The sequence below is a fragment of the Cyprinus carpio genome, chromosome B12, assembly GCF_018340385.1.
Source record: "Cyprinus carpio isolate SPL01 chromosome B12, ASM1834038v1, whole genome shotgun sequence".
NCBI lineage: Eukaryota > Metazoa > Chordata > Actinopteri > Cypriniformes > Cyprinidae > Cyprinus > Cyprinus carpio.
In genome coordinates, this window is record NC_056608.1 from 15,112,801 (window position 1) to 15,140,017 (window position 27,217).

General features: G+C 40.9%; 1 protein-coding gene across 4 annotated transcripts; it reads left to right on the plus strand.

Moving 5' to 3' along the window:
• Positions 1–185: 185 nt before the first annotated feature.
• On the plus strand, positions 186–27,162 carry LOC109058389 (helicase SRCAP-like). Of its 4 annotated transcripts, none has more exons than XM_042735578.1 (34): positions 186–233; positions 1,937–2,018; positions 2,397–5,191; positions 5,409–5,450; positions 6,065–6,322; positions 6,419–6,604; positions 6,715–6,855; positions 6,963–7,158; positions 7,691–7,860; positions 8,033–8,120; positions 8,216–8,305; positions 8,601–8,777; positions 8,877–9,371; positions 9,467–9,603; positions 9,748–9,917; positions 10,088–10,280; positions 11,959–12,095; positions 12,308–12,494; positions 14,555–14,724; positions 14,843–14,991; positions 15,086–15,301; positions 15,380–15,532; positions 15,696–15,869; positions 18,240–18,551; positions 18,656–18,819; positions 19,127–19,437; positions 19,531–19,733; positions 19,884–20,053; positions 20,146–20,342; positions 20,466–20,580; positions 20,673–20,792; positions 20,907–21,086; positions 21,224–21,307; positions 21,400–27,162. In XM_042735578.1, the coding sequence occupies exons 1-34, from the start codon at positions 201–203 to the stop codon at positions 25,486–25,488; spliced, it is 12,384 nt and encodes a 4,127-aa protein (XP_042591512.1). In that variant the 5' UTR covers positions 186–200; the 3' UTR covers positions 25,489–27,162. The 4 variants fall into 4 exon arrangements, with proteins under 4 accessions (XP_042591512.1, XP_042591511.1, XP_042591514.1 ...); XM_042735577.1 differs by lacking the exon at positions 186–233 and adding an exon at positions 1,437–1,511; XM_042735580.1 differs by lacking the exons at positions 186–233; positions 15,696–15,869 and adding an exon at positions 1,437–1,511.
• The last annotated feature ends 55 nt before the right edge of the window (positions 27,163–27,217 follow it).

Consider the following 27,217-nt stretch of genomic DNA (forward strand, 5'->3'; position numbering starts at 1 on the left):
TTGCCTCAACACGGATTGAGTGCGATTTGAAGCGGATGCCGACTCCTTCAGCGAGAATTTAGTAAAAGAAAAGTGCTCGGAAATTTCAGGTAGGTGGGAACTTAAGATGGCGGTGGTGAGAGGAGGGGGGTGCTGGGGAGGAAGTGATGGGAGGAGGGGGAGGAGGGAAAAGGGGATCACTGCGGGGGGGGGATTGGGACATGGCGGGACAAGTTGACTTTCAAGCATTTGGGGTGAAGTATTAATCGGTTTTGTAATGTTATGAACAGAACGGCCTTTGTGAGCTGACTCGATTGGATCAACAGCGCATTCGTGTTTGTTATCTACTTTTAATGCAACTGCACCAAAACCCTTTGCGAATTTGAAGGGTTCCGATTTCTAAGCACTGGACACTTTTGAGACAGCGATCTGAAAACAAAACTGTCTTCTGTCACTGCAAGTGCAACAGCAACCAAGTTAACCTGTAATTTTGTGCGTTACTTTATCCTCAAGTGTGTTTAATGTGTCCTTATTGAGTGGATTTGTATATAACGTTGCAAATAAATCAACGAATGTAGTGATGGAAAGTCCAACTCATTTTTGTGTGTCGGTTCTTTTGAACCAAAAACCGGTTGAGGAACCGATTCAGTGATTCTTTGTCATCCAGGGGTCCCTGAAATCTCCTCTTGGCATATTACATGCTTTAAAACTTCAAAGCTATATGTAGGCACCACACATTGTTGTTTATTACCTTTTTTTCTATTACCTTGTGTTAATAATTAGTTATATTTATATAGCGCTTTTCTGGGCACTCAGAATAAGGAACAAAATAGTTGTTTATTGTAATTTTATGTTGCATAATTTATAATGTCAAGGCATTTGGAGCCCAAATATAAATAGCATACATCAGTATTAAAATACACTACTTATGTCTTCTCAATTTTACAAAGTTTATAATTTTATATAGAAGAACAACTGTTTGGTATAGTTTCATTTTGAAAAGATTCGACTCAAGAGATCGCGAATCGGCTTCGCGTGACCCCCGCGCGGTGACGTCGAGAGGTCGTTCCAGTAATGGGTGTATAAGAAAATGACAAGTTATACGTTTATGTTTGGTGACAAGTCTTTAAAACTCCTCGATATGGATTATGATGAATCATAGTTTGTTCTTGAGCATTGCATAATTTCTCATGGAAGCCGATGTGAGCACGCGCGCTCTTTGCCCGAGCAGTGTGTTCAGCGCGCGCGTGAGAGCTCGAGACGGTGTGTGTGTTTATAACGTTATATATCTCAGTGTCTTTGTCTGAGTCAGAAGATGATATAATAACAGACGCCCTCTCACGTATTATTACACAAAACAGTTTAGGACTGGAGCTCCCTGTCAATTAAACGCCAACAACAAAAATGAAAAGTTATCGTGTCGGCTCCATTGTAACGTCTGTGAATTAGCTTTGCTAGCCTGCTAAAGGCCCATGTGTGTTCACCCGCCTCATGCACACAGAACTGCCGGCTACATTTGTTATCTGTGTTTGGTATCAAACGTTAACCGCTCGCCTATCTGTTTATAAGCAGTCGTAGAAGAATAACGAATCAGTGATAACTCATTGCTAAATGCTAGCCGAACGTGCATTCTTATGAATTTCTTATATTGCTAAACAAGAGATTTGTCCGTAACTTTGTAGATTAAGTCAATAAGAAATGCTCTTTTTACCTGTGTTAGCTCTGAATTGTTGGGCTGCTCTTGCATTTTAGCCACCGACTCTGTAGAGCAGATGGGTTTTGAGGAAATAACATAGTCCTGCTGCAGTTTATTCAACTATACTTTGCATTCTAGGAAAGCACTCTTTTCCCTTTTCATATGTCGGATTATGCGCTTGCTGTTTCTTCGGGATTTAAGGTTTGATTTTACAAATAGAATATCAGATTCATGAAATTCACTCCAGTTGTTTATCTTTAGACCCTCAGATGCAGTGGAACCCTTGATCTCAGCATCCTGGAAGTGGAAATCACGGAAGAGACTGGTGCTTCATCACATACAGGTATTTATTTAGTTCATTCCTTTTAAGTTATATGTAGACCTACTGATAATCTGCGGCTGTAGTACAGTTAGACTATTTCTGCGGAATAGACATGTTTGTCACTCATAAAACCCTTAATTCTTAATCCACCCCTTGCTTGTCCATTTATTAAGTAGCTTGGCTAATTCTGTAATGCTTTCAGGTGCCAGTAAAAGTGCTGTTGCATCAGTTCAGATGTTTAAATACTTCCTGAAAAAATTATCTTGAAATTCAGCACAGAAAATAAAAAAAATGCCAGCAGATCTTTTTGTTTATATGTTTATCTCAACATATGTGTGTCAAGAATTTCTGTATTTTGTAAAGTGTTTATCATGCCGCATCTCCCTTCCATTCTTTCAGGTTTAGTGTGTAGCAGTGCCGGTTCTAAAGTAGGACAGTCTGGGGAAGAGGTGGTGCCGCAGCACACCTCTCCGGCAGTGGCTGTGCTGGGTGGCACCTCCGCGGCTGCGCAGAATGTGGCCGGGCCACCCCAGCATGCCCTGCAGCCAGTCGCAGCTGCCACTCTACAACCATCATCGGTTGACATCGCCACTGCATCACAGCGGAAAGGATACTCAAAGGCTGCATGTAAAGACCAGACCATCGCTCACGTTCAAAGAAACACCGTTACCGAGGAATCAGAGGAGATATCATCTGTCCAAAGAGGACTGGTGTCAGCTACTGCTGAAGACACACAAAAACTTACAGACACATTGGAGGGTCGGACTCCCTCAGACAGACTTTTTGAGAGTGGGACAGATAGCATTTCGCAAAAACAAGATTTGCTTTACAGGTGTAACAAAGAGCAAACAAATCTTGCATACAGGGAGACTGATATGGCGGAAGGATCCAACACAGGCCACTGCCAAGATTGGAGCCAACACCCTGGAGATGCGGGGGGTGTCTCTGCCCCTGTTGAGACAGAAAAGGGACCCTTGCCTCCAGAATCAATCAAATTGGGCTACAAGAACATGTCTGGAAAGCACACACCTGGAGAAAGCCCCTTTGTCCCAACAACAGAAGTCATCGCAGCAGTCTCAAGTGCAGTTAAGACAACAGACAAAGACATGGAGCAGCCCCATACAACTCCCCTTTTTCAGACAAACCAGACTGCCACATCATCTGCGATTGGCATCCCACAGAAACAAAGTACGACCAATTCAGCGAAGCAGGATTGTAAACTTGACTCTAAGGCGGCTATGGAAGTTGTCACACAAGATCTGCCTAAAACAGACAAAGAAGGTGCAGTTAGTCCAATTAGACAAACCTTGGGAACAAAACAAGGTAATAGTGGAAATTCCCTTTGCTCAGGATATTCATCATCAAAACAAGGAGGGGAGCACATTACCCCTGACAGTGGAAATAGCATGCCAAATGACTCAGATAAGGGCAGCTGTTATCCCCCAGAGGACTGCAGTAAAACACAAAAGGCTACACAATGGACAAAAACACCTGGTGTGCCCACCCTGCCTGAGAATACACAGTGTGTGCAAGAGCTAAGCTCTCAGTATGTACGTTTAAGTGAAACCCCCAAAATGTTAAATTTGGGTAAGGGGACTAGTGCAAGGGAGGGGCAAGGAAACAAGAAAGTCCCTGTAGATGGAGATCTTTGTTTTAATGTGGCTGCTAAAGTATTTCGCAACATTTCTGTTGATGAACCAAAGGTGTCTGGGCATGGGACATGCACTGACAATGTACAGGTCCCCATTGTTAATGAAAGTTCACAAGTCATGGTTTGCGGCTCTTCTGATGTGATTTTGAGGCAGAATGACAGTGCCAATCGAATAGAAATATCCATGTCCTCAAATCACCAACAGGATGGGAGCGTGCAGCTCGCACACACAGGGAACTGTGTGACTTTAGAGGGGCTAGAATCAGATCAGCCAAATCTTTCTGACTGTACGGTCCAACATGTACAAGAGTCCATTCCAGCTGATCATAAACTCTCACAGATTCAGATATGCCTGAATGATACTCCAGATATCGTGAATGTGGAAGAGAGGCAAGAAGTGAGTGCAGAGGCTCTCGATGCTGTTGAGGTGAAAGATTTGATCGATGTAGGTGTTTTAATGCAGCCAGATATGGAGGATACCTGGCTGGTTGTAAGTGAGATAGATGGGCAGTCTGAGCATGCAGAGATGGAGGTCAGCGAGGAGTCTCTTGTGCAGTGCCCTGAATCCCAGTCAACTGTTGCTGTATATGAATGCACTGTGCCCTGCTTTACATCAACTGCCCTTCACAGTGATGTTAAGCTGCTGGTAACTGACAAAGAAGAGGAGGAACCAATAGAAACATTGACGCAAGACTCACAAGCCCAGAGTAATCTAGGGAATCTGTTAAGTTGCTGTCCTGATGCACTCAAACCCACCGAAGAGTTACTTACCATGGCCTCTATGCAAAAAGAAGAATCTATAATTGTCAAGCAAAATGATGATTCAACTCGCACTGATCTTGCAAACACGCTGACAGGTTTAACATCCACGGTGATGAACGTCACACTTGAGTCTGTGCGAGAGCAGCAAGAATCTGTTATGGTGGAAAACACACCAGGTGTGTCATTAATTTCATTGTCTTCTGGGACGATTGATCCAAAGCTACTGATCCTAAAGAAGGGTGACAGCCCTGCCCTTAAGCAACCTTCTTCAGTGTCTGCTAGGATCTCAACCACGCAGAACTTACCTGTCCTGGCTGGATCACCCAGTGATGGATTAAATAAAGCTGCAGAGTGCCTTGCTAAAACTGAATCAGCTGCATCCTCCATCCATCCTTCTAATGTACTTTCACAGAACAGCTCTGTGAAAGAAAACTTAGATAAATCAAACAGTTCTGGCAAGTTGCTTCAAAAGGAATCCTCTGCTAGCGCTTCTTCATCAGTTCAACTCCATAACTCAAAAAGCCGCCTTCCTCCTCCTGCTGGAGATGTGTGGGGTGCTGTATCCAGTGTTGTCCCAGATTCAATGATTTTGGGGGTTGAACTGGAGATGGAGCAGCAGCAGTTACCAGAAGAACTTTTGTCAACAACGCAAGATGCTCAGAACTCCATCCTGGAGTCACTTGACGCTTCTATAGAGGAGAGCAGCGATGCAGAGGTTGATAGCTCTATGGATGTCCAGAACGAGGACAGCAATGCTACTCCCAGTCCAGCAGCGAACAAGGTAAAACCAACTAAATTATTAACTCGCCTATAATGACTTCAGCCATGCTAAAGCAGTGATTTCATATGTAATTTGTTGTAATCAGAGGTAGTTAGCAAAAGTGTATTTATAATTTAGATATTTTTGAGCCTGTGTACCCTATCCATAATAGTTTCAAAGCCACAATTTGATGCTAGTGCACTTCTTGGCTGTATATTGAGCCATGTGTGTTTTCCAGCGTGGGCAGAGCAGGACAGACAAACAAGGCTTGTTATTGAAGGTAAGAGGTGTCAGGCATTCTCCAGATCTGATCTTTGCAAGCTGATGCGATGATCCTGCTTCTTCCAACTAGTGGTTGACCGATATGGGTTTTGCAATGGCCAATTTAGAAAGTGGGGTACACAATAAACTCCTGGTATGTAGGCAACGAAAATTTATTTTTTAACAAATATGCGGGCATTAAAGTGAACACGTATTTCACCCAACATTTAAATTTACAATAAGGGGAATGTAAAAGTTGCATCCAAGCTGGTGTGGTTTTTGGTCCATGCCAAAAATCTCAAAAGTTATTATTGACCTGGAATATATATCGGTCTATCACTGCTTCAACTCACTAGCTTAAATTATTATTATTATTGTTTATTTTTTTAAGTATAAACTGACAAGAAAATAGAGATGTGTATAAAACTGTTTTATCATTCAGAGTAGCATGTATTATTTAGAAATTAGGAGAGAGGTTGTAAGATGTTTGCTCACCGAGATGTCCTTGTAGACCAGGCTGTTTTTATGAAGCTCTTATCTCTTTTTGGGCACTTTATCTCTCCTTTGTACTCCATGCTGAATAATATTGTGCTGTCATGTAGTCAGATGCACTGTTTTATTTGTCTTTCCCAAGTTTGCCAATGGATTGCAGGCAAGGTTACAGCAGGCTCTACCCCTTCCACCTCCCCAATTCCATGTCCATCTCCATCTCCCTCATCTGGTGACTGGATGCGTTCTCACACAGGCAGGGCCTCACCTGTACGCAACTCTCTTGGCAAAAACATGCCCTCCACTTCCTCCCAGGGTTCTGGTGGCTGTTCTCAGTCAGAGCAAACAACCAACCAGAAATCCACGCCAAAGCATACAGACATGGCAGAACTGGCAAAACATGTAAGAGAAGGACACATTTAATCTTTTACTTTCAGAAATAGTGATTTAATGGTTGTAAGTGGATTGTTATTCCTATTTTTGTAATACTTTAAACAGGAAGCAGAAATAGAACATCGTACCCTTGCACTAAAACGTGAGGGTTTCTGGTCCCTAAAACGTCTGTCTCGTATAACCGAACCAGTACGGCCCAAAGTGCATTGGGATTACCTCTGTGAGGAAATGCAGTGGCTTTCTGCAGATTTTGCACAAGAGAGGCGATGGAAAAGAGGAGTGGCCCGAAAGGTAAGCATTATGTTCAGACTGTCCTATTTGAAACATGCTATTTGTATTTTTTTTATTTTTTTTGAATGTTAGGTTAATAGAGCATCTCACCAATCGTAACACATTTTCAGGTAGTACGGATGGTGATGCGCCACCATGAGGAGCTGAGACAGAAGGAAGAGAGAGCGAAACGTGAGGAGCAGGCCAAACTGAGAAGAGTTGCTTCTTCTATTGCCAAGGAGGTCCGTGCCTTCTGGAGCAGTGTTGAGAAGGTGACTTTCGGTCTTTTTTTTTTTTTTTTTTGGTTGAAATCTCTATTGCACCTGAAACTATCCATGATTCACACTTTAATCTCTTTCCCACCCATTGCTGTACACAGGTGGTCCAGTATAAACAACAGTCCAGACTGGAAGAGAAGCGGAAGAAGGCTCTAGATCTCCAGCTTGATTTCATTGTGGGTCAGACAGAGCGTTACTCAGACATGTTAAGTCAGTCCCTGCAGGCTGCTCCTGTACACAGTTCCGACACTGCAGCTGTCTCCAAACAATCCCAACTAAATGCTGTTGATGAGGATGGTGAGGACCAACTTTTTCACTGTTGTTGTTCAGATCAAGCGTCTTGGAAATGAATGAGCAAATGCCTCAGAAAGTATTTGAACACTTACACAACACAGTATATGAATGTCATTGATAAATAGCCTATAACAAAATATCAAACCAAGTGGGATCTGCTAATAAATTGTTTAATTAAATGTATTCATTATGTTAGATTAAATTTGTTTAGTGGATGAATTCAGTTCACCACAGGGACCAGATAGACGCCAAATGCATTCCTAATTTTAGTGTTAAATTTAGAACCTAGCAAACCTTATTATATTAAGCTTGTGTACTTTTTGGTTTGATGTCTAACGTAATAATATTCATATATATAGTTTTTTTAAATGTCCAAATACTATGGGGCTATTTTGTATACATGCAGATGCTGTAATAAAATTAGTGAATCAAATCTACTCTTTGATATATTTTTGAACACATGATTCAGGAAGTTCTTGATTTCACTTTGTGTTCACTTAGATTAGACATCTAAATTTTCGCTTTCCTGCTGTAGATAGAGACTTTGAGCCACCTTGTGAGGAGGAAGATGATGAAGAGACCATAGAAGTAGAGGAGCAGCAAGAGGGGAATGATGCAGAGACACAGAGACGAGAGATAGAGTTACTAAGGGAGGAGGGAACTCTGCCTCTGGACCAGCTGCTCAGTACTTTAACTCTTCCCCAGGTACAGCAATCTTCCAGGATCAACTACAAAACAGTTGGTTTTACACAGCCATTATGTTACTGTCTGGACTATCCAATTAATGTGGTCCATCACTGTTCATATCAGATTGTTCAGTATGGTATTTTTCCCCCCAGTTCTAACATTTAAATTTGACTTATTTTTAATTGCACAGGACGTTGAGTCAGAAGAAGAAGCATCAGATACTTCATCTTCTACAGTTGAAGAGGAAGACAAAGAATTCAGTGCCAATGAAGAAGATGGTTAGTAGAGTTTTATTTAGATAGACGCTTAAATTTGGAATCCTGCTGATTTGAATGAAAATACACAACTTATGTTACTATATTCTTCTCTTCAGCGGAAGATGAAGAAGACACCATTGCAGCCCAGGAAGTTATTGAAGGAGATGGAGACCATGCAGAGGAACTTGATGACCTTGCAAGAGAGGGTAACTCTTTTTAGGCATAGCAGTGATTTTTATATATGTATATAAACACTACTGTTCAAAGGATTGGGCTCTGTAAAACTTATTATTGATAAATAGAAATTTTAAAAACATTTTTTTGATAATAGAACATTTTAAAACATTATAAATGCCTTTACTGTTATCAATTGTATAAAAGTATTAGTTTCTCTTTAAAAATGACCCCAGGCATTTAAACTGTATAATGAAGAGTGTTTAATTATGACTTGCACAGTAATTTCCTGAGGTCATATTGTCTCTGGTGTTTTTTTTTTCACAGGGGAGATTAGCATGGAAGAGCTCTTAGAGAAGTACAGAGGAGCGTATGCCTCTGATTTTGAGGAGCCCTCAGCCTCAGCATCACCGGACTCCTCAGAAGAATCAGAGGGAACTGAGGAGGAAGCGGAGGAAGAGACGGAGGGAGAGGACAGTGCTGATGATAGTAGCTCCTCCTCAGGTGAGCTGAAGTTTACGATGATAGAGTCACTGAAGCATATGAACTGTTGTATGAAGTGACCAGATATCACACATCATCTGTGTTCTATTCAATATTCAGATTCCCAAGCGGCTGTAGACAGTGACAAAGAAGAGGAGGATGAGGATGTGCAGGAGAGTGATAATGAGGATGACGATGATGGAGGAGAGGGAATGGAAGTTCTGCTGAGAGAGGGAGACCATAGTCCTACTATACCAACATCTCCCCGACCTAAGAAAGAAATCAGCCACATTGCTGCTACTGCTGAGAGCCTTCAACCTAAGGGATATACACTGGCAACAACAAAGGTAGCAACACACAAACCCTCAGAAACACTGGCTGAAAAACACTGTTTCTGGTTAACTTTAACTGCACTTGTGTGGTTCCTTTTTAACACAGTCAAAACACCAATTCCATTCCTGCTTCATGGTACCTTGCGTGAGTACCAGCACATTGGACTGGACTGGTTGGTCACCATGAATGAGAAGAAACTCAATGGCATACTTGCAGATGAAATGGGGCTTGGCAAAACCATCCAGACCATTGCTTTGTTAGCTCATCTAGCATGTGTAAAGGGTAATAAGTCCACATAAGTACTCCTTTCCCTATGATGTGTGTTGAAAATATAATGGATCTAGTGCAGTACATTTTCTTGCTGTTTGCTTTTACAGGTAACTGGGGTCCACATCTGATCATTGTGCCCACCAGTGTGATGCTCAACTGGGAGATGGAGTTGAAACGTTGGTGCCCTGGATTCAAAATCCTCACCTACTATGGTAGCCAGAAGGAGCGCAAACTCAAGAGACAAGTAATGAATACAATAATATTTTTTAATTAAAATAAAGATATTTTAAAAACCCTTCCACAAAAATCTTCAAAACAGTTGTGTTTTCTTTTTGCCTTTCAATCTGTGATTTTATAGTTGTTCTTCTTTCCTTTTTATTTTTGTTAGGGCTGGACCAAACCCAATGCTTTCCATGTCTGCATCACCTCGTATAAGCTAGTGCTGCAAGATCATCAGGCTTTTAGGCGCAAGTCTTGGAGGTACCTCATTTTGGATGAAGCCCAGAACATCAAGAACTTTAAGTCCCAGCGCTGGCAAAGCCTGCTCAATTTCAACAGGTACTTGTATACATTCATTTCTATGAAGGTCTTGATCATTTATAGGTCCCATTCTGACTTTTGTTTCATTATGTTTTGATGTGGAAAAACCCATTTAATTAGGATATAATGAGATTTTTTATTTTTTGAGTATTTTTTTTCTCTCTCTCAATTCTCTGTCTTCCATGCAGCCAGAGGCGATTGCTGCTCACAGGTACCCCTCTCCAGAACAGTCTAATGGAGCTGTGGTCTCTTATGCACTTCCTCATGCCGCACGTTTTCCAATCCCATCGTGAGTTCAAGGAGTGGTTCTCAAACCCGCTCACTGGAATGATTGAAGGGAGCCAGGAGTACAATGAGGGCTTGGTCAAACGGCTTCACAAGGTAGTACCAGTTTATGAATAATTTTTAGTAATGCTGGGCAATGATTAATCGCATCCAAAATAAAAGTTTTTGTGTACATAACATATGTGTATGTACTAGGGCTGCACGATATATATAAAAATATTGCCTAGAGTAGACTATTATTTTAATAATAGGCTGCTCAAATCAAAACGTTGCAAAGGTCCAAAGTTTTAGATCGACACATATAGCATAGAATTGCTTGACGTTAAAAAGAGTTAAGTGCAATAAGTTGCAGAAAACAACTCTTTGCCATCTCGTCTTGCTGTCTGACTCACACCTGAAGCGCACGCACAAGCCGCATCTCTCACAGCGTCTCTTCAGTTGATTTTCATGTCAGTTTTTTGTTTTTTAAAATCTATGGTTCTGCCGCACACATGCAAAGACCGCAGACACACACAGAGACGAGTTTTAAACGGCATGCGAACACAGTTAATTCGTCTTTCACATCTTCTCATGTTTGAACAGACACATACACAGAATTATGTCAGTAGTACCCATCTCGACCATCATTCTCGTAAACCCAGTCAGTTATGTTTTAAATGAATGTAAACAGCTGAGAAAGAAATCGGATGTGTATCATTTATACTGGATCTGTGCAGTTGGATTTAAAGGGACAGCAGCCTATAAATACGTGCTGCAGAATGCATGTTAATCAAAAAACAAAACAGCTACAACAAAGATTAATCTACCTTTAATTCATACAGTGAACACAATGCAGTGTTATTTTACACTTAATTATAACATTTCTGTTCCTGAATAGTACTGTTTATTTTATCTATGCTTGTAAATTGTGTATTTTGTTTTAATTTTTTTTTATACACTTTTTTTTAAATTTTTTTTTTTTTTTCTCAGACTATAGTTTTTGCTGTGGTATATGAAGAAGAACTTAAAGTGTATGGAAAGCAAAGTTACAATTATAAAAATCTGTCATTATTTTTTTTTTTTTGTATGGTCACACTGATGTTAAAATGCCATTTTCTGATTCGTGACATTACTTTTTATGTACTGCTAAAACTCTGCTGGTCATTTTCAGAAGTTATAGTGATTCTTTCTTTTCCAAGAAAGAATGTGAAACAAATTGGTTATATAATTTTCATTTTTAAATATTTTAAAATGTAATTGAAATAGATTTTACACACTTTAAACAATATCTTATCTCATATCAAATACCACATTTTTTAACAAGGTATTGCATATCGCATTTTTCTTCAATATTGCACAGTCCTAGTATGTACTGTGTATATTTATTATGTATATATAAACACACATGCATGTATATATTTAAGAAAAATATGTTATGTTTATATATTAAATATATTTATTTATAATATAAATTATATGTATATAAATCTATGCATGCAAATACATGTAAATATATTCAAAATATATACTGTATGTGTATGTCTGTATATATACATTATAAATATACATGGTGCGCACACACATATTATATAAATAAAAACTTTAATTTTGGATGCGATTAATCGCGATTAATCATTGTCCAGCACAAATTTTTATGTCATTTATTATATTTATGAAAATAGCACAAACATAGTTACCATGTTTCTCTTATGATTTTTGCCTGAGTTTGTTTGTGATATTATAGGGAAGCATTTAGGTTTTTGGCTTCACATAAGTTTCCTACATTTCTCTCTAGGTGCTTAGACCCTTTTTGCTGCGAAGAATCAAAGCAGATGTGGAGAAACAAATGCCAAAAAAATATGAACATGTTGTGCGCTGTCGACTCTCCAAAAGACAGCGTTTTCTCTATGATGATTTCATGGCCCAGGCCTCGTGAGTAACCAGGGCAAACAGACAAGGGTGGGATAGAGGAATCAGAAAAGGCATTTTTCCTTTGTTTATAATAACTTCCAAACTCAGGCTTTGGATGATAATTGATTGGATAATTGTTTTCGTACTTCACGTGTTAGGGTAGTTTTTTTTTTTTCTTCTTCTTTTCATTTCTTATTGTTTGTGTTTTTGTGCTCCATGCCATGTTCTCCCAGGACTCGAGAGACTTTAGCCAGCGGCCATTTCATGTCTGTGATCAACATCCTGATGCAGCTGCGGAAAGTGTGTAATCACCCCAACCTGTTTGATCCAAGGCCCATACAATCCCCCTTCATCACAAAGGCCATCATCTATTCAACTGCTTCACTGGTTCAGCGGGCTCTTGAGACCTCACCTTTTGAGGTAAATGGTGAAGACTACCAGCAATTCCTAAAACTTTTCTATCCTGTGTGCTTGTATCTGTATTGGAGTGTTCAATCCTGTTCCTGGAGGGCAATTGTCCTGCTGTGTTTAGATACAACCTGCTCCAACACACTTGCATGAAAGTTTATAGTAATCATGAAGACAGTGGCTGTCCAAAATTGCCCCCATACCCTTATTTAGTGTAGGTATGCAGCGATACCATTTTTTCCGATCCGATCCGATCCAGAAAATTATGAGTATCTGCCGATTCTGATGCGATCTGATACCAGCACAGTTTTTTGTTTTTTTTTAAATCAATGTAGAATTTCTATACTTCTGATCGTCACTCTTTTATTTTTTTTTTTTAACCTACTAATGATCGTCACTCTTTTATATAGACTTCATTTTGATAAAAAAATAACAAATGAAAAAATACAAAATCATAATCTATGACAAAAATACTATTATAAACTAGGTTAGTGGATAATTTAGCAGCAAAAGTTATTCTAGAAAAATCATGAGTACACTATTTTATTAAATCTAACATTTAGTGTAATAACATTATTTAGTTGGGACTAAATCTGGTAAAATGTTACACATTGTTCTTTTTTCATTGTTGTAAAATACATTAATAAAAACAAATAAATGTATTTATATATAAATATATACTATAAAATTAAAAGACATTTCTTTTAAATGTATAGGCTAGCACAGTAAGGGAGGCAGCAACATAGATAGGACTATCATATATTGCTGCTTCCATTACTGTGCTATACATTAGATTATTAATAGCCTTGCTTACAAGCCTGACAAGAAATGCTATAAATAATCTTTGATTGGGCAAGAGTATTATAATATAAAAAGCTCCAATACCGAGCGGCATAAAGCACTTATGCGAATCCAGTGCGCAGAATGATGCTCTTGAAGCAACACAGAGTCATAGTCGAGTCACAGCATGCACCGCTCCGCATAGAGAAGTTCAAAGCCCAAAGGAAAGAGATATTGATGCATAGTTTATTAAATCTGTGCAATAGTTTGAGCCTTTTCTTTTAACAGTTTTAAATTTCAGTTACTGTATGCTCTTGGAGAGAGTTTCATCGTGTTGACTGTCATAACTGAACGTGACACGCAGTTTGAATGCTGAATGATGACAGACATACGCAGCGGGGAGAAGAGTTTATGTGAACTTGAATTTAACAACTTAAATATATTTATCTGTACCTCAAATTAAACTATGGAACGGCATCAGAACACTTGGACTTTGACTTTTTGGTGCTTTATAATGTTTTTGTGCTTTCATGGGGCTTAACAATAACACAAAATAGTATACGCACAATATCTGATTTGGGTCGGTCTTGTCTGACTGATACCTGGTCCTGCACAAAATGCCAGTATCGGAGCTGATACCGATACTAAGTATCGGACCGATGCATCCCTAATTTAGTGCTATATATAGTGGTGTCTGAAAATGTAGTGGACATTATGGAGTGCACTCATTCAATCCCACAATGCACCCCAAAAAAACAAGTGTATAAACAACGTACTAGCTAGCCGCTATAGAACACTTAAGCACTGTAAGTGTCCGTATTTGCTCACTTTTTTCAGTCAATCATGCAGTGGACTATATTAGTAATAACGAAGAATGATATAGGGTGCCATTTCAGACACACCCTTTGATAAGCTGGTAAAGATATTTGAGTTTGAAATACTCAGCACTGTAGTGATCCAGGAGTAGGACACTATTTTATTCTGTCTGGGGATAACGGTGAGCAGTAGTTTTGTGAAAAGCACTATACAAATAAACTTTTTCACCTTTTTTGGGACACTTCCTGCTCTGTGTTCCCATGTGTAAAGTAAGTGGCCCTGTCCATTGAATGCATTAATGTTACAGGGACATATATGATAAAGTGATATAAATGGTCAAATACCTACTGGATGACACATTTTTACACATTTCTGTTATCAGGAAGTTTATAATGTTTTGTTTGTTCAAATCTGTTTTTCTTTTCTGGACCCTCAGTGAAGGTTAATACAAAAATGTCTTTCCCCCTCCCCCAAAGCGCTGTGACATGTCCATGTTTGACCTGGCTGGCCTGGAGCAGCGTATGACTAGATACCAAGCAGATGTTTTCCTGCCTCAGAGGAAAGTGACACATCAGCTTATTCAGGAGATCATGGAGTCCCCTGATCCTCCTCCCAGACCGAAGCCTGTTCGCATGAAAGTCAACAGGTATGTTGTTCAAAATATTCAAACACACAATTGTGATGTATGATATATTGAATTGATTCAAGATATGACCAAAATTTGTCTTAAAATAAAGTTTTGGAATGTGCTTGTTTCTCTGCAGGATGCTTCAGCCTCTTCCTAAATCTGATGGGCATTCATCAGTGAACAGTCCTCGCCCTGTGTGCCCTACCACCACGGCTGTTCAGACTCCAAAGCCTTTAATTACAGAGATCACCCCTCCCCCTCCTCCCTCACAGCCGGCACCTCAAGGTCAGTTCAGGGGGGCAAAGTCTAACATCCTGATCAGCAGGTGTCACTCATGTAATGATGACATAAAAAGAAAACATTTTTACTCTCATTTCAGTTTGTCCTGTTACTCCTGTTGCTGCTCCAAGAGCTCCAGTGGCTCCTAGCAGTGTCCCTTCTGCCCCTGTAGTCAGGCCTCCAGCCCCCCAGCCAGTGACTGTACGCCCCTCAGGACCATCCAGCGTTACAACTGTGTCCACTCCCCCTCAACCACCAAGCAACATTATGACTCAGAGGGTGCTGCTCAGCCCAGATATGCAGGCTCGTTTGCCATGTAGGTTCATTTCATCACACTTCATTGTTTCATAGTGATAAACCGTTAAGTTAAATTATTTTCTTTAATTTGTCACAGCCGGTGAAGTTGTGAGTATTGCTCAGCTGGCCTCCCTGGCTGGCCGACCAGTGTCGTCTTCTCAGGGCAGTAAACCAGTCACCTTCCAGCTACAGGGCAACAAGCTCACACTCTCTGGGACTCCCTCTGTTCCTCAGCCACGACCCATCCAAGGTATCAACTGCCTTCCACATAAATAGATGAATAATCTGCTTGTGTAAATAATCCACTACCTGCTATGGACAGGTTTCGCCTTTTCCTGCACGCCTTCAGTCTTTCTTTGAGTGTTTGGTGTGGTCTATGGCCTAACACTTTCTTCTGTGGTTGTGCCCTTTAGGAAATGTAATGCATCTGGTTTCCAGTAGTGGGCAACACCACCTTATTAGTCAGCCAGCTCAGGTGGCAGTTCTTCACACAGTTAGTCAGTCAGGTAGCAGCTCAGCAAATCCCCACCCAACCAGCACAATCCCAACCTGCTCTGGACTAGCAGTACCTTTCACCGCTACTCAAGGTACTGGTGCTGTCCTTGAGTTCATCCTTGTTCGGGTACAACCTGTATCCTGGGTACCAAACAACCTGTTACTAAGCAGAGCATGTGCATGGGTATACTGGCACGGGTTCTTTTTTTTCTAACTGCATGTGACCGCTTATTCAGATGGCTTGTTGGCTACTAACTCAATAGGTCCTGTTGAATAAAAGTATTAAGATACATGCAAACACCACTGCACATTTCAAGTCAAATGTTGTAGGAGGCACATGAGGTTTGATATGGTTGGGTTTGTTTTTCATTTTATTTACTTGTTCATTATTTCATGAAGTGAGTGGATTAAGCAGTGTTCTCATTTCAGATTTTTTTCCTTTTCTCGTTTTCTGTTTTATTCTGTTCCTTTAAGTCTAATGTATGCAGGTTAAATTTGTGAAGTTGTAACTGTCCATGGTTCTCCATAGTTAAGAGACTAAATAATTGTTCTACCGTTTACAAGGTTTGGGGATAGTTTGTTTCTCTTTTGAAAGAAGGAAACATTTTTATTCAGCAAATATGGATAAAACGATTTCTTAAGGATCTTATGAGAATATTGACATAATGGCTGCTTTGCCATTAAATTAATAAATTACATTTCAAAATATATTAAAGTTATTTTGAATATTCATAATATTTTCCCTTATTTTATTAAAAGGGTCATATGACACGGTTTCATGTTTTCCTTTGTCTTTGAAAAGTTACAAGTTATTCATGCATATACAAGATCCATAAAATCGCAAAGATTAATGTCTCAAACCCAAAGAGATATTCTTTCTGAAAGTTAAGACTAGGGCTGCACGATAATGGTTAAACTGATAATCACGATTATTTTGATTAAAATTATAATCACAATTATTAATAACGATTTTTCTATCCTGTTGAAAAAAAAAATGCTAAAACCAGTCTAAACTAAGCTGGTATAAGCTGGAAGTAGCTGGTTTTAGCTGATCTCTCAACCTGACCAGCTAAGGAAGTGGTCAAAACCCCTCTAAAACCAGCCTGCTGACCAGCAAAGACCAGTCTGGATGACCAGCTTAGGCTGGTTTTAGCCGGGGGGGTTTTTGTTTGTTTGTTTTTTCCAGCAGGGAAATGCGCTAACATTGCCATGCCATTTTCTACACGAAAACTGGTAAAAACTTTAGAAACTCTTAATATAAATTCCAACGATTCCAATTTATGTACATTTTTCCCCATTGTATTGCCACAGGTAGGAAAAGCGCATTTATTCCTCAAACACAATAGATCCATTATTGAAACTCTGTGAAAGTTTGATCATGAAACATTTGGTAACACAAACAGTACAAATGGCTTGTGAAGAAACACACACTGGCTGTATGACACTTTCATGTAAGCAGAATATTGCTGTGGAGTGATCGATAAACTGTGTTTTCATATCATCATCATCATCAGCGCTTGTTCCACCATCAGTGTGCGCACACAGGGTTGCCAGATTGCACAAATTAAATAAAATACCGGGCAGAAAGTGTATCCTTAAAGGAGAAAAGCTCTGTTTTGGGGCTTAAAGCTCTTCACATCTGGCAACCACAAGCATGAACGCTAGGGCAGACTTGTTAGCAATGCAAGATAACGCAAATGCCAAATTAAAAACATCTTTCAGGATAAATAACGAGCGGCCAATATCGTGACGATTATTTTTAATTAATCGAGAAGGGTAGATATCGTTATTGAGATTAAAATACGATTAATTGTGCAGCCCTAGTTAAGACTCATCCACTCCTTCCTAAAGCACCTCATTAAAACACGCCCCAACAAATCTACATCACAGTGTGGGAAGATTTGCATAACACCACCCAAAAAGTTGGTGTAATTTTCATCCTCGCTGTACTATTGTTGCTGCCACCGCCATGGAAACTGATATTCCAAATATGGTAAGGGGTGTAACATTTCCGTCACACGCTTGTATTCGGCCAATCACAACACACTGGATAGCTGGCCAATCAGAGCACATTGTGCTTTTCAGAATGATGAACTTTGTATAAAATCAACACATTTCAGAAAGGCGAAGCAGAGAGGAGCAACAATAAGGATAAATAATGTGTTTTTTGAACCATAAACCACGTAAACACATTACATTACATCAAATTACAGCAACGTCATATAACCCCTTTAAATAAATGTAGCTTTTTTTTTGAGCCTAAGAGACTTCTTTCAAAAAAATTGTAAATAATAAAAACCTTACTAACCCCAAACATTTAAACAGTAGTGTATTTAATAGTGCTGGATCTTTTATTGTAGCTCTGCTACTATAATCCATAGTCTGGTGCCCAGTCTAACGGAACTTTCTTTCCAGGTGAAATACTTGTGTAGTTTCTAAACACTCTTTGTTTATAATTCCAGTCCCAACATCCATGGTAAGTGGGCCTGGAATTGTAAAGATTGTTGTACGCCAAGCACCAAGTAAAGAAGGAGGATCAATCCCGACTCTGGCTGTGCCTCCTTCTCCTCGTCCTGCTCCTCCTCAATTGGTCACCCTTCACCCACATGGCACTCCAAGCCCTGTTCTTAGAGCGCCCACTGCTTCACAGCCTCCACAACGACCTCCAGTTTATGCTGCTCCACCCCGAACTGTTGCTTCCTCCCAGACTCCACCTACTCGCCCTGTATTGAGAGTAGTACAGGGGCCACCACCACCAGCACCAGAACCACCAGGTAAGTTGAGCCCAGATGTGGTTTAATATTAAATATTAAACAAAATATTAAAAAGAAGAATATCAAGTAGAATAATCATGCATTCAATACTTTGTACTTTTCAGTAACAAAGGCAAATTCATCATCAGTGCGTGAGGACAGTGGTAATGATGTGATCACTTTACGCATGAGCACTCCTAAGCCTGCATCCTCATCTCAGAGCAGTGGGTCAACATCTCAGCGTCCCCGTGTTCAGCCGCCACCTCCACCACGTTCCCCCTTCTACATGGTAATAAATGGAGTGTTGATCTTAAATTGATTTATTCATTCCTAAACTCAGAAGTATGCATAACACTGTTGCCATTTTAAATCTCAGTTTAATCTTCTGACAACCTATATCAGAGGGTGTAACACTTTGCAAACAGACATGCCTATGAACATAAGAATCAGTAACTACATCATAGTGCATTTAGGTCAGAGGAAATTACGTATTTGCACACTATTTTAACTCTTATTTTAGTATATAAATTCCAAATGACATATTAGTTGTTTGTCTGTCTCTACCATTCACATATTTGGTACTTTGGTTTTGACAGTCATGGCTTGCAGACAGCCGAAAGGATCAGCGAGACAGCCGGATCTCTCAAATCATGCGCATCAATGAGTTACACTGCAGTGCTAAGCCTGTGTATGGTCGTGAGGTGCTGGACTTTCTCACCTTCCTCCCAGGCCCTTGTATATCTCCACCACGTCCTGTTATAAACAACTGGAGTTACTCAGGTTATAGCTCCTGCCTCACTGCTCAATCACACCATACCAGTAGCTTCCTGGAAAAGAGCCAAGCCCTGAAGGAAGCCATCCACAACTCAGAGGAGAGGCTTCAACTTCTCTCTGATGTCATAGACAGGTAAAGCTTAAATTTTAATTTAGAATTGATTATAAAAAATTGCTACTGAATATAAAAGTGTGTCACACTTAAATGCATGCTCTCGTTCCACAGGTTCACTTTTGTCATTCCTCCAGTGGAAGCAAAGCCTATCACCATGCACACCTGCCATCCACCTCCCTCCCTCGGATACCAGCAAGGCCATTTCTCCTCTGTTCTGTCTTCCCATCTCTCCCCACATACTCACACGCTCCATCGCATCCAGTGTAACATGAGGACACATTTCCCCGACTTGAGGCTTATTCAGTATGACTGCGGTAAGTACTGTAATCCCAGTGCAGTGTGCATCTAGGGATTTCGTTCTTATTAGATTTACCATGTTTATACATCATAAGCATTTATGTAGTGCCAAAAATACTAAATAATAAATAGAAGAGACCATTTTATGGCTGTTTATCTGTGTGCAGGTAAGCTGCAGACACTCCACCTTCTGCTTAGAAAGTTGAAGGCAGGAACGCACAGAGTCCTCATTTTCACTCAGATGACACGTATGCTGGATATACTTGAGCAGTTCCTCAACTACCATGGGCACATCTACCTGCGGTTGGATGGAAGTACACGTGTAGAACAAAGACAGGTGAAATACTAGTCCCAGTACTGTAGTGAAATCCAGTAAAAATATGTTTTTGTATCTCAGATGTGACATTGGAATGTTTGTCTACTTTTCAGGCTCTGATGGAGCGATTCAATGCAGACCGTCGCATATTCTGCTTCATCCTGTCCACCCGCAGTGGAGGTGTTGGTGTTAACCTGACTGGGGCTGATACAGTGGTGTTCTATGACAGTGATTGGAACCCAACCATGGATGCCCAAGCTCAGGACCGGTGCCACAGAATTGGACAGACGAGAGATGTTCACATCTATAGGTAAAGAAAAAAACTATTTTATTTTATTTTTTTACATTTAGGACCAATTTTTGTTATTTTTCTAAATAAATGCTTGACATTGTACAGATAATGGGAGCACATTGACATAAAATATTTGTTTAGGCTAATCAGTGAACGAACAGTTGAAGAAAATATTTTGAAAAAAGCCAATCAAAAGAGGATGTTGGGAGATATGGCAATTGAAGGTGGAAACTTTACAACTGCCTTTTTCAAGCAGGTATGGCTTATTTTGAAAAATGTTTCATTGTAAAATCTTTGCCTGGATTAAATTATGGAAGGATTGAATCCCCCATTGTTTTGTTCCAACAGCAAACTATAAGGGAGTTGTTTGATGTGTCAGAGGGAGAAAAGAAAGAGGCTGAATTGAGTGCGCCTCAGTCAGATGATGATGAGTCCATAAATAAACAACAAACCACTATTTTGGAACAGGTAATTTTGAATATATCCATTTGGATTATTGCATGTGTCCATTTGTTTGCAAGGAAATTGTTCCATTTGTTAAAAACTGCTGAAAATTTGATTTCAATGTGTTCTTAAAACTAGGCCCTGTGTCGTGCTGAGGATGAAGAGGATATAGTGGCTGCATCTCAAGCCAAGGCTGAGCAGGTGGCTGAGCTTGCAGAGTTTAATGAAAATATCCCTCTGGATGATGGTGACAGCAGAGACCAGGAAGAGGAAGAGCTCTCCAAGGCTGAGCAGGAAATTGCTGCCTTAGTTGAACAGGTAATCATATTTATGCTTGTCTTTATAGAATGTTTAATTAGAATGTTATTTTTCAGTCGATGCGTCACTTAAACCTTTTTTTTTTAATCATAATGTACCTTTTTTCACTTCATTTCAATTGTCCCTGTTCTTAACAGCTCACTCCCATAGAGCGATACGCTATGAATTTCCTTGAGGCTTCACTTGAAGATATTTGCAAAGAGGAGCTGAAGCAGGCAGAGGTAACCATTAAACCAGTAACCAAGCTTTGATAACTTTCTGGTAGAATAAACCTTTAGCAGTTATACCCACAACATCTCTTATGACTTTACAGGAGCAGGTTGAGGCTGCAAGGAAAGGGTTGGATCAGGCAAAGGAAGAAGGTTTGAAACTGCATCAGTCATCCGACAGTGACAAAGAGGATTCCATACCTCCCAATTCTGAAGAACCTACTCCAACGCGTCGCCCTCGCAAACACAAAGAGAAAGGTGCTCCTTCTACGAGGGTTAGTGGCAGGCTCAGAGGAACACCTGCTGATGATATTTCCCTAACCCAGCGATCCCCAGAGAGAGGCAGGCGGGGAGCATGGATGAACTCTGAACGCAGTATGGGCCAAACACCTGGGTCAACGCAAAAATCGCCCCAACACAGAGAAGTGCCTGAGAAGTTTCGCAGTGGTCCAAAAGGGCAAGGGACAACCAAAGAATCTGTGTCCCTCACATCATCAGAAAACCAGACAATTCAAACCAACCCTCAGCTCTCAGATTCAACAACTTTGTCCCCTGTTATGCGGGGTTCAGACCCAAAAATTAGATATGTGCCATCCCCTCACCACCAGCCCATCTCCCCATCAAGCTCTGTGCCTTCAGCTGCTGCATCTCCCGCAATGGACAAAAACTCTAGTGGCCATCAGTCCTCCTTCTCTACTGCATGCAGAGAGGACAATGAAGAGCAGGGGGTAGAGGCACTGTCTGAAACTATACAGTGTAGCAGGAGAGACAGAAGAGCCTCTGCGTCATCAGACTCCATCTGTTCTCCTGAACATCACTCTGAACAGGATGGTCAGCTCCCTCTTTCTCCTACTCTGGCATCACCTAACTCTCGCTCACCACGAAAGCGGCAGTCAGCTGAAAGGGAAATCCTCAAAGGGCTTCCAGAAGATTCTCCATCAGCCAAGGTCCTTCGAAAGCTTCCAGGTCGTCTGGTCACAGTGGTGGAGGAGAAAGAGCCCAAACGGAGACGGAGGGGCTTGAGTGGAAGTGGAGGAGCACACACTGAGGGTTCATCAGAGGAAACTGAACACACTGAGCCAGTTCCAGACCCAGGCTCTCAACTGTCTGATGGAGGAAGTCAAACTCTTAAAGACTCTCCTCCCAAATCAGTGCCCACATCCTTAGCTTCTTCCCCACCACCCCCACCACCACCAACACAAGAGCAGGATCAGGCCTCATCTCCATTACATAGTAGCCCAGGGAGAGGGCACCACCCCTGTTCCCCAACACACCATTCACCAGATATGCCTGTCCTACGAAACTTACCAGTACGCCGAAGGCTTAAGACAGAGTCTCGAATGGCTGCACAGTTAGGAGAGCAATTCATGGGAAGAGGTAGAGGGGTGGATCGGAGATCTGCTTTATCACCAAAGAAACCAGAATCAAATTCAGACAAGGATAGTGCTGCTCCAAATGACTCAATGAAGCGCAAAAGGGGTAGACCGCCTAAAACACCTCCACAGGCACTAGAGCTGCCAGAAGACAAGATACCAGTAACCCAGAAAACAAATCCTGAGCGGAGTCCCTCTCACTCACCAAAACGGAAAAGAGGTCGTCCCCGTAAAGATTCCACCACAACTACCAGCTCATCCCCATCTTCTCCTTCTACATGGGCTCCTTCCTCCCATGAGCCTAATTTGTCAAGGTCCAATGTTATGCCTGTGATTTTGCCTGCTGTCAGTAACACTTCACCAATAAGCTCTCCACTCAACCCCACTTCACCCTCAAATGCTGCTGAAGTATCATCATCTTCTAAACCAGATTCTGAAACTACATCTGTTTTACTGTCCTCTATACATACAGATTCTCAAAATATGTCATTGTCTGCATCAGAACTTGGTGACTCACATGGTGAAACTAACACCAGTCTGAACCCCCTAATTGCATGCATTGACTCTAACACCAATACACTTGAAACTTTATCACACAACACTTCTACAGCAGCAATCTCTCAGACTTGTACAGCTTCTTCCCCTACACTACACCCTCCAAGTCCTATCAGAGAGCCTACCATTTGTAATGTCTCCATCCATAAAGAGGAACTTGCCTGTACACATGTATTTTTTGAGACCAGTGAAATCACACCATCTTCAGAACCTTCGAATGTCTTGGTGACTGCTGTAGAAACCAAGGAAGATTCACTCACAGAAAAAGATCAGTTGCAGTACTCAAACACATTAACTCAAGTCACGTCACAACCCTTACAAAGAACTATTACAACTGAAGACTCTCCACAAACCTCTGTAGAACACATGTGCAATATAGCTGCATCTCTTACTCCCACTCATCAGTCGTCCACCCAGCATTCGCCATCACCTGCTTTGACTTCTGGGATTAAGCAAGAATCATCTTCATCTAAATCGGAGGTACCAGAATCTTCTGTGACACTAACTGTGTCAACAGTCCAACAATCCATACCTACGTCTGATCAAACTTCTGTTTGTCCCTCACAAACTCAAACTACAGACATCGAAGCAGCAACAGATTCAGCACTTGTATCTCACAAAATGTCCTCAGTGTCTTCACAATCTCCGTCCACCACTGATCAGATAACAACAGATTCTTTTTCCACATCCAATACAGATGTAGATTCTTCTCAGTCCAAAAACATGCCAGTGGTGACCATGGCTGATAATCATGAAGGCCAACATTCACCAAAGGAGGAGGTTGTGACTGAGGATAAAGAGAAAACGGAAATAGACAGTCTTGCTGAGGATAACGTAAGAGAAAAAGACAGCATCTTATCTCAGCTAAAGAAAAGGATATTGGATAGTTTGCCAAAGGAACAGACACCTGGTGCCTCAGGAGTTGCCTCATCAAATTCAGATATCGAGTACCATGATGACCCTAAGAGTGATGGACCTGATAAGCCATCAGAAGGGGAATCAAAAGAGGAGAGAGAGACCAGAACTTCTGCCAAAAAACGAAGCATCAGCAGGCAAAGCAGCCAGGAGTCAGTCCGTTCCTCTTCCCCATCTTCTGTATCCTCCTATGGTACAAGATCAACCCAGTCCAAAAAAGCTGGAGAGAGTAGGAGGCCTGCAAAAAGGAAACGGGAAGATATAAAGTCTGAAAAAGAGAAAACTGAAGAAGAGTCTGACAAAAAACTCCAGTGCAACTCTTCCTCATCTTCAGACTCTGAGGACTCTAATAGCACAACAAGATGTTTGACAAGATCGGTTCAAAAGAAGTTGGAGAAAGATGGCATGGTTGCTAAAAATGATGAGAGCAGTAAGAGGCAAATGGGGAGGTCAGACAAGAAGGGTAAAACCACCAATAATACCACAGAAGGGGAGTCCAGTGGAGAAACGTGTTCAAGAGTAACCCGGAAATCTACAGGCCCACAACCCAATACTGTAGCCTCCCCTGAACCTGAGGTACTGGGCAAACGCTGCTCAGCCCTTAATGCTGCCGCCAAGCTCTTGGCAATGAGGGGAAGAGGACCAGACACACCCAGCCCCAGAATTAAGACAGCAGCACAACAAAGCAAACCGCTGTCCTCTGAAAAAAGCAGTAAACCCAAGGGGAAAACAGGACAGGACTCTCCCAAGATATCTAACAGTAAAACAGGGAGTGGCAGGCAAACCCCCAATCAGACAACTGAATCACCACAGTCCTCTTCTTCTGCTCGATCAACTCGGCAGCGACCAGGCAGTCTTGTTCCCCCTTTGGAAACAGAAAGGGTTAAAAAAGAAGAAAAGAAAAAAGCATTTGATCAGAAGGAAGAAGGCGAAGATGAAAACAGAGAGACCAGGTCTTCAGGAGGTCACAGTGTCTGCAGTAGTAGAAGCAGCGAAAGAGGAGCAGGCAGCAGTAGAAGTCGGAGTAGCAGCAACAGCAGCCAGCGCACCCACAGTTTGAGCTCGCAGAGTACAGAGCCCACCCGCTCCCATTCCAGGGCAGCATCCTCTGGTAGTGATACAGAGAGAGGCAAAAGTATTCGGCGTAGGCGTGATGGAGGCGGAGGCAGGGAGAGCAGGAAAGAGAAGAGGTCCCACAAGCAGGACAAATCTGAAATGAATGCTGGATCCAGCGACGGGACTCCAGACAGGGTTCTTAGGAGTGTAGCTGCATTGGCAGCCGCTCAGGCACGTACTCCAGCTAGCAACACACGTTCTTCGTCCACCCAAAACCGGCACTCCAAGACGTGATGGGGAGAACAAACGTTATCTTTAGGTTTCAACAAGGAGTGAGACAACAACTTCAGCGAGGAGCGAATGCAGATTTTTTTTGTGAGGAAAGTGGATCAGTTTCATTAAAAGGCCATGGTTTAGCTGAATGAGAGAAGACGAGAGAAGAGAGATCTGTTGCACATTGTGATTAGATCTGACCTCGCCTTTGCCCTCTCAGCTATCATAAGTCAAGCCATTTATAATGTGGAACGGTTCTATAGATGCAGGACAATGATGAAGATTTGGTCACCTGTTTAAAAATGTCCTAATTTGAGTTAAAACCTGGAAAATATTTTACCCTTCCACAAAGACTTTGGAACTTCAAAGTAGCTGGGCAAGAGGCAAGATTTATTATTTGTTCACACTATGTACTGTAATCATAAAGACTGAAAGACTGGAAATACTATGTGAAATATGTGTTAAAAGGTTGGTTGCATAGATTGTACACTTTTTACAGAGTTTACTAGTGCTGCAAATGGTATTGATGAGGAAGAAATTCATTAATGCTACATTGAAATGATTTAGTGGGGATTGTACAATTGTAAAGTTTTTAGACTGTTGCATTCTGGATAATGTTTGTCAGCTGTTTTGACTATTGTTTGTTTCAAGTCAGTTGATAAATTACGAAAATATCGTCTATATCTTCCAGGGTATGAAGAAGAGGGCAGGTCTAAAAAAAAAATGTGATTTTTTTTTTTTTTTTTTTCCCCTTTTGTTGTTTTTTGTTGTTGTTGTTTTTTCTCTGCACTATGCTGGAGTTACTATTTGCTTTTCACCTTTATCACCTGTCTTGTGTAATGTTTCAGTCCATTACTTTTAAATTCTGCTGCTGCCTGCTTTTCCCCATTTGCACATCTGAAATGTCCCAGACATTGGAGGATTGCATTGTGGTTTAGGATTTTTTTTCTTCTCCGGAACATCGACTTGTCAGTACAAATTTACTGGTACCTCACTGCATTTTGTAAGCTCTAAAGTAAGTGTACCTCTTGAGCTTGTGATGAATCTTGAAATTTGCTTGTCATATGCTTTATAGCAGTACAGAAATGGGAGACCACATCTTGCTATTTTCCTTCTCTTTCCCAAAGTGTTAGTCATTATGATCATCTTTACACATTAAATTGTATTCACAAACAGAATCTAAATGAGTTTGATAAAATGAGAGTGCCTGTTGATCCATACAAAGGTCCATGTTAAAGTATAGAAGTTTGGTCATCTATAGTGCTTTGAGTGTAATAAGCTCTTTCACCCTTCATTGTAACAACACCATTTCTGTTTATGTGCAACCAAAACTGAAATCTCCAGTGAAATTTGCTACTGTCAGCTATTTTTATTTCTGGAGTATTGGTCCTTTTTATGACTGGACCGATGCTGGGTGGGTAGGAAACACCTGAAAGAACTTCTTAAGAGAAATATCTTATTTTTTTGCTGAACATTGGCAGTCAAGTAAGTTGTAAGATAGCTTTCTTTGCCCGTTTTGGACGGGGCGGGCGGGGGAGGGGGGGTATATTTAGTAGAATATGGTGATGGTCTTATTTTCATTTTGATTTGTCTCTATTCTAATTTGTTACATTCCTTATGTTCCCTTGTAATTCCACATTGTTTTACTTGAAAGATTGAAACAAAAATGTAAGTTGAATAAAAAGACCAAAAATACACTCGTCTTTGTTGATTTCATCGTACTTTTTCAAATTGAAAATTACTTTAAGCA